This window comes from Zingiber officinale, chromosome 1A, assembly GCF_018446385.1.
Source record: "Zingiber officinale cultivar Zhangliang chromosome 1A, Zo_v1.1, whole genome shotgun sequence".
Classification (NCBI taxonomy): Eukaryota; Viridiplantae; Streptophyta; class Magnoliopsida; order Zingiberales; family Zingiberaceae; genus Zingiber; species Zingiber officinale.
Window position 1 is genome coordinate 22,687,735 of NC_055987.1, and position 12,300 is coordinate 22,700,034.

The 12,300-nt window shown below is 36.6% G+C and overlaps 2 protein-coding genes across 2 annotated transcripts; one reads left to right on the forward strand and one right to left on the reverse strand.

Moving 5' to 3' along the window:
- The first annotated feature begins 1,083 nt into the window (after positions 1-1,083).
- Positions 1,084-9,409, forward strand: LOC122020745 (3-hydroxyisobutyryl-CoA hydrolase-like protein 4, mitochondrial). Its single transcript, XM_042578769.1, has 10 exons — positions 1,084-1,475; positions 1,736-1,837; positions 2,934-2,986; positions 3,724-3,858; positions 3,965-4,061; positions 4,871-5,000; positions 5,522-5,697; positions 7,556-7,683; positions 7,775-7,876; positions 8,998-9,409. The coding sequence occupies exons 1-10, from the start codon at positions 1,217-1,219 to the stop codon at positions 9,097-9,099; spliced, it is 1,284 nt and encodes a 427-aa protein (XP_042434703.1). The 5' UTR covers positions 1,084-1,216; the 3' UTR covers positions 9,100-9,409.
- A 1,198-nt stretch (positions 9,410-10,607) lies between these two features.
- Positions 10,608-11,822, reverse strand: LOC122001082 (F-box/kelch-repeat protein At1g15670-like). The gene has a single exon (XM_042555662.1). It carries the CDS (start codon positions 11,789-11,791, stop codon positions 10,712-10,714), a length of 1,080 nt encoding a protein of 359 aa, XP_042411596.1. The 5' UTR covers positions 11,792-11,822; the 3' UTR covers positions 10,608-10,711.
- Between the last annotated feature and the right edge of the window lie 478 nt (positions 11,823-12,300).

Genomic DNA, 12,300 nt, shown 5'->3' on the forward strand with positions numbered 1-12,300 from the left:
TCAGAGACTGTTTGATCCATCAACCGAATTATTTGAATACGAATTGAATTTTTCAAATATTTTCATGTTCAAACAATCGTTGCTCTCAATATATTAAGTCAAATTGACGTTTGAGGGCATATATATACTCAAGAGAGGTACACAAACACATAATAACTAGTTTCATATCAATTCGGGGTTATTTGGTCCATTAGCCTATTTTGCCTGACACATAGGAAAAATTTAATTTGTATTAAAAATTTATTATTTTCAATATATTAGATCAAATTGATGTTTGAGGGCTTGTATATAATCAAAAGAACTAGATCAATACATAGAATATAGTTTTATTTCAATCTGAGGCCATTTGATTTATCAATCAAATTTTTTTAACATGAATTGCATTTTTTTAAATATATTCGTGTTTAAAAAATTATTGCTCTGAATATATTGGTTCAAATTGATTTTTGAGGGTATATATATATAATCAGGATAACTAACTAAATACATAAGATATAATTTCATGTCAATCCGAGATGGTTTAGTCTATCAGTAAATTTTTTGTTAACACGAATTGAATTTTTTAAATATATTTGTGTTTAAAAAATCATTGTTCTCTCAATATATTGAGTTAAAGTAATATTTGAGTGCATGAATATAATCAAGAGAGATAGAACACATATGAATTAGTTTTATGTCAATTCAATGTCATTTGGTCAATTAGGTGATTTTGGATAAAAGCGATTAATGTATCAAACATCAAATCATGGATATAATAAGGAGAGATAATCGAATACATAAAAATTAATTTCATATTAATCTGAAGTTGTTTAATTTATCAATCAATTTTATCTTAAATTAACTTTGAAAAAAAAAAAAAGGAAATGAGTCGATTGATTTTTAATCAGTCTGATTTGTTCAATTTTTTTTTCTCAAAATTTTGATGATTCATACTGATTAAAATAATCAATAACTGATAAGATGTAAAATAGAAAATAGGTATATGATTTAATAATTTTAAAATTACCTTATATAATTTAGTAATTTCAGAAATTTACGTTTCAGTTAAAAAAATAAACCGAAAAAACAAATTTGCTTAGGTTGTGCAATCTTGCTACAAGGGGGAACTGGAAGAGGCCCATCCCTGCCAGCCTGCAAACGCCCTCCTCTCTTCTCTCCCCACTTCGTCGCCGCCCTCTCACCTCCTGTCCAGACCAATAACTCCGCGATCGCAGCAATGCGTGCTTTCCTCCCCCGGTGTCGCTTCCTCCTTGGCACCTCTTCCGTCTCTCGTTCCTCAATCGCTTGCTCAAACTCCGAATCGGCAGGACACCATAATCTCCGGCGCCTTTTAACCATCCAATCTCCCATTTCTCGCCGTTGCACAACAGTCACCTCCAGCGCAACGGAGGATTTCGTCAAGGGAAGCGTCTTCCCCAATGGGGTCGGCGTGATCACCCTAGATCGGCCCAAAGCCCTCAACGCCATGAACCTCGGTAGTTGTTTCCCCTCCCTACTATTTCATGACCGAGTATTTCTTTCAGTTCTCTTTTGTTACATCTGCGGAACTTTTCCGATAACATCTGCATCTTGCTCATAAGCTGCTATGCACTGAAAAGTCATCGCGCTGTAGGCCCCTCAACGAAATATGCTCTCGCTTTACAAATAATGAATTTCGTGATTCTATATCTTGACGTTGTTGTTTTATCGAAGCTCTAATGATGAAGTTTGCAACACAATATTTTTGGGAATGCAGAGATGGACTTAAAGTACACTAATTTCCTCGACGAGTGGGGAACTGATCCCAGGATCAAATGTGTTCTTGTGGAGAGCAGCTCGCCTCGAGCCTTTTCTTCAGGTCAATCCCTCCTGTTAGTTCTGTTGCCGACATAGCTAAACTTCTTTTTCTTCTCAAGTACTTGCTGAGGTCCAAAGTTTATTATATGACGTGGAATTTGTTGGAGCTTGCCTGCTCTTTTTTTTCAGAATATTGTTGCCATGCATCATGTCCAGAGGTAGGGGTGGCAATTAGGGTAGTGTTCATGGAAAGCTATGATAGCCCATCCTAATTCTCTCTGAAGATGTTCATATTCAATCATCCAATGTATGAACTGCATCAGAACTAACTTGGTCTTTGTTAGATGATTAATGGTACACACATTGATTTTGAGTAAATTTTTTGAAGAAAGACGAGGATTCTCATTTGTTTCTTATTCCAGTCATGCTTGAAAAAAATGGTGAACACTGAACAATACGTAGAATAACAAAGTTACTTTTAGTGATTGTGTATCTTCCATTACCTGTTGGGATGTGAGTCCTCTTTGTAGCTATAGTCATTAGCAAAATTGAATGTTACCTATCTTTGGGTTATTTGTTGCTTTCCCAAGTTCTATAAATTTGGATAGCTCATGCTGGTTATGATCTAGTCGTGTGTTGCTTAATGGAGATGGGTGGGAGAATCACTTGCATGAATGGTGAGAAGGATCTGAATATTTGAGTGGGTGGACTTGGGATTGTGTTAAGCAACCATTATGGGACATGGTCCTTGATCGAGGTGGATACTAGGTAGGCGTTGAGCTGTTCCTGAGGAACCTGCTGATGATTGTGTCCTTTTGAATCAAACACAGGCCTTTCAGAGGAGTTTGACCATGTAGGAGGCAGCTGGAGGTGAGTACATTTTGGGGAATAGCTTTTAAGCTTCTGTATAAATCATTCCTCTCTCCATTCTGTTGATTTTGTGTTTCTTTTTGTGCACCCCAAAGCATTGGTGTGAGTTGTAAATAGTTCATGGACAAGGATAGGATGAAAGTTGCTTTGATGGAAATGTCAAGACTGAAGCGTTGTTGTTTCTACTTCAGATGCATATTGCTTTACTTCTAGATATGGTTAACTCTGAGTAACATATTGTGTTTTTGGCAATTTATGGAGTAATAACTGAGGTAACCTAAATGCAGGTGGTGATGTGAAGCAGGTTGCTACCAAATACAATTTGTCAGAAAGAACTAAGGTCCACTCATTTACGTGATTCTATACAGAATAGTTGCTATCCTTAGTTTTTATTCAATTGACAATACTAAAAATGTAGACTGTTCTGATTAAACCTGCTTGTTTTTTTCCCTTGTCTCTCTATCTGGATGTATATTTGTTTATGTTATTGATATGTCTTCAGTTATGTCCAACTGTCTTCAGGATTATTATTATCTTACAATTTCATTTATGTCTTATGCACCTGCTTCTCGTATCTTTACTGGTTTACCTTAAATAGAAACACTTTAGAAGTGGCCTCATTAAGAGGTCAGCAGCTTATATATTTCTGTTTGTTCCATGTGCCACCGGATAGCATTCTTGATTATTGTAAGTAGGACAGCAGTTTTATTTGCTCATAATATATTATCTAACAGTCTATCTGGTTAGTATGCATTATTCAGTTGAATATCTTCTCCTAAACTTAATGAATGGGGTCCTTGGCTTCTCCTGAGTGTTTTGAGTTTGTTGACTTTCTCTTCAATGCTTTACAAAGATGAAAGACAATGCCCATCATAAAATTTATACACAATAAAGAAATTACAGCAATATTTAGAATGTGTTGAAACCACAGGAAAGTGCTAGATGAGTTACAATCTGGTGTCTTATGATTTATGAATCTAATTTGCAAGATTAGCTCTATGATTGTCAATGTTCTCTATCGTCGAAACTTCTATTACACTGATGTGCATTCTTGCGCTAAAAGTTTATTATTTTCAGGTATTTGCTACAGAATATTCACTGATATGTAAAATTTCTAACTATAGAAAGCCTTATATATGCTTCATGGACGGTGTGACCATGGGGTTTGGGATTGGTTTGTCGGGCCATGGTCGGTTTCGTGTTATAACAGAGGTATATTTAGTTTAGATACATCGAAGTTGCCAATACACAATTTTTATTTGCACCATGTCTGAGTCCTATTTTATTTGATCATGACATTGATATTTATGCATCACAGAGAACTATTCTTGCTATGCCGGAAAATGGAATTGGCTTGTTTCCAGATGTTGGCTTTGCTTATATATCAGCACGTGGTCCAGGAAGAGGGGCAGTAGGTAAGTTTCGGAAAACTTGTGAATGCATGCTGTTGATATTCAACTTCTCCTGCATGCTGTAGTTCAATTCCTTGTGTAACTCACATCAATTAATGAAATGAGATCCATATAATTCTGTTGAATTGATGCTCATCAAAATCTGCATATCCCACGTCAGATAACCCTTCGGTGTATCATACCCTAAAGTATCAAACCTGGAAAATAAAAAGTTTCATTTTGATTGTGAAAAATATAATCCAGAAATCTGTTACCTTATCTTTTAAAACAGTGATTCAGAGATCGCTCATGCGAATTTTGAAGTATGATTGAGGCTTTAATTGTATATATCATCTTATTTCCATTTTTCGGTGTTCACTCATAATTTTGCATGTCAAAGTAGCAAATGGTAAGTGCCTTGTGATTTATAAGTTCCAAGCAATGCCATCTGTTCAATCCACACAATACCCTTGCCTTTGCCAAATGAATACTTGTGATCTACCGTTGTTATTGAATATAAGTTAAAAGTTATGTAGTGATAAATTGTCTGAGTTCTGGAAAGTATAACCACGCATGCTGCGTTACAGACAATAGAAATGACTAAACTTTTGTTTAGTTTCCATGCCATTTAATCTCCATTTTTAATATTTACCATGTTGGGAATTGTCTCTGCCTGTCATCTTGATAGGTCAATTAAGATTAGTCTGTATTTATCAAACTTTTATAGTATTTAAGTTTTATAAATTTGGTCAAATTACTCACATGAATGACCAAGGAGACCTGGCTAATTTACCTTTATGAGTAATCTACTCTTTTCATAATGTTATATTCAGGTGCTTATCTTGGAATGACTGGGAAGAAAATTTCAACCCCTGCTGATGCTTTGTATATGGGTCTTGGAACACATTATGTGCCATCTGGAACCATGCCCATGCTAAAGGAAGCCCTCTTATGCATTAATTTGTATGTAATTAATGAGGATTTATTTTTTTAAAAAGGCGAGGGAAAAAAATATTTTAGTTATTCAAGAACTATGATTTTCCACCAGAAAGTCGGGCTTAGTATTGAGATTCTTCGGAGCAATTTCACCTTTCGGATGTCTATTTTTTTGTACCATTCAGATTGTGTAAAACTCAGCCAGTGTAGTGAGTTTTTGCAGTTAACTATAAAACTAAAAAAAACACTATTTGTTTGTCATAAAGCATTGAATTTTAAAAATGGCCATGTTTTCTTCAAATTGCAAATATACACACAAGAGCGATTTTGTTTTATCTTATTCTGTTTCTCAATATGAGAGTGAGAGAGCAATTTTAACTGCTACTGCAGCTATTTTATTTAGTATTTATTTTTTTATGATATGGAACCATTTCTTGTTTGAATAATACCCCAAGAGTGAAATTTCCATCTATACTCGTGCCTTGTTACTGTTATTTGCTGTTTTTCAGAGAAGCTATTGAAAATCTAATGTATATTTCTGCTTCCAGCTCTAATGACCCTGACAAAGATGTCCTGGACCTTTTGGATTATTACAGAAGAGAGCCTGAATCAGATTCCCTACTGAAAATGCTTTTGCCTCAGATTGTTTCTTGTTTTACAAATAAATCTGTCCATGAAACGATAAAAGAGTTGAAAGGGCACCAACAAAGTTCTGATTCTCCGGGTATGCACTAAAGTGAATCACTACGTGTTAAATGTTAACTTGAAGTGTTCATCAACTACATGTTAAATGCACTAACTGAAGTGTTGATTATATCTCTTTTTCTTTCTGTTCTGGAAACCTTGGTGCTAACTGATCATTAGACTGAATCTTCAGTTAGGATACCAACTTTGTTTAGTTGATTGATCTTATGCTCCTACCTAAGAAAATAATCTTTTCCATGTTTACTATTTCTTATAAATGATATTTGTATTTCTCCTTTTTGATTATTTTGATTGGCACATTAAGAGAGGATGGCTTATTTATTTCGTGGTTTATCTACTATAGTTTCCCATTTTCCTCTTAGTATTTGGAGGATGCATTAGAGGATATCAAGGTACAACATATTTTCAGTCATTTTATCTGGTTTGCCTTTTTGAAGTAGCTCCATTGTCTTCTTACTTGAAAGAGGAGAGATTCAATATTTAGTTTCATGTGCATATAACTTAGTTAATGCATAAGAATTATAAATGCTCATGATAGAAAAACTACTCTTTTACTTAGGCTGTATTTACTTGGATGGAAATTCAGGAGGGCAGAGAAAAAGATTCACAAAATTAGAGATGGAGTTCTATCATTATGTATATGTTTTGTAGACTTTCCCTCCTCCCTCTGATACCTCTCATCCAAGTAAATGCAGCCTTAGGGATTAAAATTTTCATGTATCACAAGAAACATGAAAGGAACTTTATGAAAATGAAAGCATAACTTGCATTCAATTGCAAAAACAATGCTGCTGAGATTTTTATAAACAAATTTGGTGAAAATTTTAACTCATTTAGGTAGATTAAGGAAACTGAAATGCAGAGCCATCATAAATTGGAGGGAATGAAAAAACAAGGAAGAAAATTAAGGAGAAAAATAGTAGAAGAATATTGTTAATTCATAGGAAAACTTTTCCCTTGCATTAATCACTTATCTAAGTGTGATTGATTTACACATGTTATCAGTCAGATGATGTATCTAGATTATATAAAACATGACCCTTTGCACTTTTAAGGACACTTACTGATCCTAGCTATAACATAATGCAGCTAGAATAAGGTCAATTCAAGTACTAAGCTCGAAGGAGAAAAAAGTGAAGAGGGGTGCCTTAGTTCTTCACCAACTACAAAAAATTATGTCAATTATGTTGTGAATATTGATCTTCATTGTTTCTGTTTATTATCAAAATATGTCTATGTACATGCACTGGAGGAAATTACAGCAAACAAGTCTTTTTAATGCTAACTATTTTAGGTCAACTCGTGAATCGTATCCATCCATTGAACTTTGTACAAGCTATTACTAGATGCTCGAATTCCTTAAATCATTTTTTATTTATTTAAGTAGAGTTTTCACTCAAATTGTCAAATGATAACATCCATTGATCATTTTAAAGTAGTTCCATACCGTTTAAATTTATTTATTTTCTCAAATTTTCATCTACTAGTGCTATGCGTGTATACCAAAGTGTTTCATAATAGTAGTATTTCTTGATCTTGTCTTTTATGTATTCTCATACATACATCTTACTATCTTAGATTCTTCTTTTTTTTTCTACACTTATGGACCAACACTTTAGTAAAATTCCTAACAGAGGGAAAAAAACTCCAAAGTCAGTTTTGTACTGATATGCAAGCACCATTGCGGACTTGTTGCGGACTTGTTCAGATGCTTGCTCCTTCAGTTTTGAAATTGAGTTCTGCCATGTGTACCATTTATCTTTTCTTTACAAAGACATCACCTTTGCACTTCATAGTGTGAAAAATGTTTTTCTTTTCTTTTTTTTTAATATTTCAGTTCTCAAATTCACTTACTCTGTTGATATTTTTGGTCACAGTGGCAGACTGGGCCAATGATGCTCTTGTGGGACTTGGTAAAGGTGCTCCCTTTTCTCTTTGCATAACTCAGAGGCATTTTTCTAAAGTTGCAGAAGCATTTGAAAACAAGGACAGTTATTTATCAAAAGTAAGTCCTTGGTGAAAATTTGCATTCAAATGGGTAATTATATATTGGCCAAATATTTGCATCTCAGTTAAAACTGATATTTTAAATCCAGTTAAAGGGTGTAATGAGGAATGAATTTCGAATTGCTACAAGAACCTCAATTCGGCGTGATTTTGCTGAAGGTGTTCGAGCAGTCTTGGTAGACAAGGACCAGGTAGCTAACGATATATGAATGAAATTTGTTCCTTATAAAATATTCAGAATATGATTTTAATACTGTATTGCTTGTATTCTCGTTCTAATTTGTTCTCATTAGGGGATTGCAGAACTCACATGAATTAGTGAAGAATTTTCTGTTTTATTCTTTGGCTAATTGCTAAAAAAGTTGTATTCATCACTCCTTGGAATGTTCTGAGGAATTGCATATATCAGTGTTTCTTTTGTTACATGTTAGTGTCTTTCACGATGGCAACACCTCATGCGCTAGCCATTAGACTGTCCCGAGGGGGCTTATGTTAGTGTCTTTCACAATTTTTCCTTAGGGAGCTCAGGTTTTTCTGAATGGTAAGAGCAATTCATAATAGGTTCAGGGCAATGATTATGTAGGCATTCTTAATTCATTAGCAACTACCAATTAAAGTTAGGAAATCATGGCTAATATTCATACAGTAGGTACGTGCTGCTGTAATCCAATAGCCACTATGGCTGCCGCATTGAAATTGTTCTAAAGAAAACAATGGCGACCTTGCTAAAAATTTGTGAGTTCCTTTGCATTTCTTAAAATTTGAGTTTGTTGGCTTTTGCTTGTTGTAAGAGCGTAACTTTTGCCTTGTCTACTTGATATTTGATCAAACAATTATAATACTTATCGAGAGTGTAGGAGTCTACACTTTATTCCAACCCCATAGAGAGCAGGGATTGTATTGCTCTTAGTTTTCTACAGTTAGATGCAGTGGTCTTGGATACCAAGGATCTTCACCTGGTGCAACATCAATCATCAGAGTTCATGGTGTGCGATGCAGTGAGTGGCATTAGGGATAGGCGGTATGGCTTACCACTAATTTTACTGTAACGTAACCATCAGGTCACTGCCAATACATACGAAGGTCAAGGTAACAGATGGGTTATAGGCAATGATTCAGGTCTTGTATTCATTGTTATCTTTTCTTTGCAGCCAACATGAGTTTTCACCTTTATGCAAAGATTAAATTTATTTTACAATTTGTTGCTGAATGATGGATTCATCCAGATGTTTCTAATGTTCGAATTGGTTATTTGTAGTTAGTTAGAATAGTCCTTATATTACCAATGTAATTGCCGATATGATATTTGCAGAATCCAAAGTGGTGCCCCTCGAGTTTGGAGAATGTTGACATGACTGAAGTGGAATCAATATTTGAGCCTCTACCTCCCGAAAATGAACTAAATGTATACTAAGTTGCAAATTATAAAGACAAGGCTAACCGGAGATGAGCATGATATACTCCTCCATTCTCTTATACCAGATGGGATTATGAAGTGTCTGGCAATTCCCTGTCGAACTCCGTCCATCTTTTGTTCGATTATGTCTGAAGTCAGTCGATCAGTCTGCAGAGCAAAGTGACTGGCATATACATAAATATGATGGGGTTTTCTTTTTAGTAATTGATAGCTAATTGTTATGCTGTACTCCAGGATGCCTTTGTTCTGTAATAATAATAATAATAATAAAAGGTAGCCGTAGAGTTCCAATTGTTGAGGATAATTACAGACTTTTAGCAAAATTATTGTTTTTATTGCCTGGCAGTTAAAAAGTTTTTTTTAAAAAAAAAACTAAGAAGAAAAACAAATTGGTATATAAGAATGTTCTCCTTGGACAATAGAAGAGAAATTTTGTTACAGAGAGTTACCATTCTCCTCCCTTTCTTCTGGTTTATAGACATCTTGATCTTGTAGATATTGAAAATTCTTCAGAGATGAAGCAAACAAGAAAACCCACCTAATGCCTAGTTCTAATAATCTTGGCTTTGCATAATCAAACGAATCTAGAAGCAGCATAAATATAATCCTTATCCTCAATTGTTGTATTTCTACGAAATGACATTATATTAGAAGGCTCCAGGGGCTCCTGTTAATGGAAGGCTAATTGCACTGCCAAAACCATGAGAGAAACTTTATAGAGTATGCAATGGCCATTTGGAATTGATGTTAAGAGGGGCATTGGCGTTAAATACAGTTCACAAATTGAGAACTTAAATTTGGCCTGGAAATTTCAACCTTTCCAAACGGCCAAACATTTGGAATAGATCGCGCTGGTGAAATTGCCCGCCACCGAGTAAGGAACCTTATTGCTACCGATTCTTCTTCCCATTTACGCACAATATTTATCCTTATTTTCTTATTAATTATATTCCTTAATTTAATATAAAATTCCATGTTACCGTAAATGTTATTTATTTATTTATTATTATTGTTATTTTCTTCTTTCTATCACATTTTATAATTATGCAGTAACCCATTTAATTATGTCTTATAAAACCTAATCAACTCTTTACTTTTTTAATATCTCTTAAAAATCCTATCCTAACTGTCATTAGTCTCATAACTTTTTCCTCTTGTTCCACGCCAATTTCCATCTTCACATGTGATTCCTCTTTGAGGAGGACGTATTCTCCTTCCTGCCCAGTAACTCAAAATAGAATGCTAAAAAAGTCAGAAAATTAAATTTTAAATTCAATTTTAAGAAATATTAAATAATTTAATAATTTTATCAACTGGGAAAAAAATATTATCAAAATTTAAATATAAAAATTTAATTAATAATTTTACATCTTTTACAATCAGGAAATTAAATTTTATATAAAAATTTATTTTTTAAAATTAATATTTATTTTTAAAAAAAAATAAATTTAAAAAGATGAGGAATTAAAAAAAAAAAATATTAAAAAGACTATTTTTTTTTGGCTATTACCAATTATTAATAATCGTCGAAGTTTTCATCATCACAACAATTGATTGAGAAAAGCAAAACACAGGAGGAGACAACAGAGCACAGAAGAAGGCGGCGAATCTAAATACGAAAGGTGCACGCAGCTTGAACATGGCCGGAGAACTCACGCGGTAACTCCAACCTCCGCCATTTGCCCATTTTTTTGCCTGCCTTGAGGTCCAGCACATAGATGAACTGGCTCCTGGACTTGTTCCCGGAGCCCAACACAACGAGCCCTCTTTCCCACGCCACCATCTGCAGCGCCACCACGTCGTCGGGCAGCTCCGCCACCGTCTGCCACCCTTCCCCCTCTTTCAGCGCCGCCACCCCCCTCGACTTCAGGCACATGTACAGCCTGCCGTCCCCGCCTACCACGCAAGTGCGCGGGCATACCGCTTCCTCCAGCTTCTCCTCCTCCACCGGACCCCACCGCCAAGCATTCACATCGAACGACTCAACGCTCCGCATGAACTGCGCCGGCGCCTCCGTCGGGTACCCGTCCAACACCTGGAAGGCGTCCCGGACGAGCACGCCGCAGCACTCGTCTCGCGCCTGCGCCATGTCGGGCAGCCGCACCCACGCGTCGGCGGCCACGTCGTAGGCTAGCGCAGACCTCAGCGCGTTCTTTCTCTCGTCGTGGCCGCCGGCCACGAACACCATTCGGCGCTCCGTGGACCCCGCGCACGCGAAGAAGGAGCGCCCCGTGCCGGGCATGGGGGCCCCGGCGCGCCACGCTTTGCTCGCCAAGTCGAAGATGTGGACCTCGTCGGACGCGGCCCAGGTGAGGGAGTTCCATCCGCCGACGACCACCAGCTCGCACCCGACGGATACGATCTGGCAGAATCGCGGCAAGGAGCGGTGGCCGCCAGGGACGGGAGGCGCGCAGCTCCAGGCCCCGGTGGCGGGGTCGAAGAAGGACAGGCGGTAGACGGACGGGGAAGGATGCACGGTCTCATTCTCCGGTACCTGTGCCTGGGAAACGGCGACGACAGAGTCGGCGAGGCCGGTGGACTTGCGGAGGTCCTGGAAAGGGGCCGACTCGATGCTGCTTTTCCAAAGCTTCGAGACGGCGCGGGCGGCACCTAAATTGACGATGGGGACGCGGGCGAGGCATTCCATGGCCATCACCTCCGGCAATCCAGGGATCAATTCGGCTTCCATCCCCACCAAATCGACAGAGAATAATCGCTCGCAGTGAGGAGTTACGGTGTGGGTTGAGTTTATAGCGGGCCGATTTGAGGCGTGTAAATGCCTTATTAAAAAATTCTTTTCTAAATATTAACTGATACACCCTATTTTTAAAATTAACAACTCATCTACCATACTTTTAAAATTAATAAATATCAGTCTGACGCTGACGCTATATTCGTAGAACTAATATTAAAAAGACAATTAACGTAATATATATATATATATATATATATATATATATATATATATATATATATAAATTAATAGCTTAAAAATATTTCCAAAATATCATTTCCATATCCACCACTGCTGCCTTCTGGCTGCCAGGCAGCTGAGTCAGATAATAAATTGCGATCGGACTGAGTCTGTGGTCATTTGGCTGTAATTTTGGCTAGCTTGATCATAAAATTATCATTGAGCTGATTGTAAAATGTCATAAAATTGTTTTGTAGTTTTATTTTGATATATTAAGGCCGAGT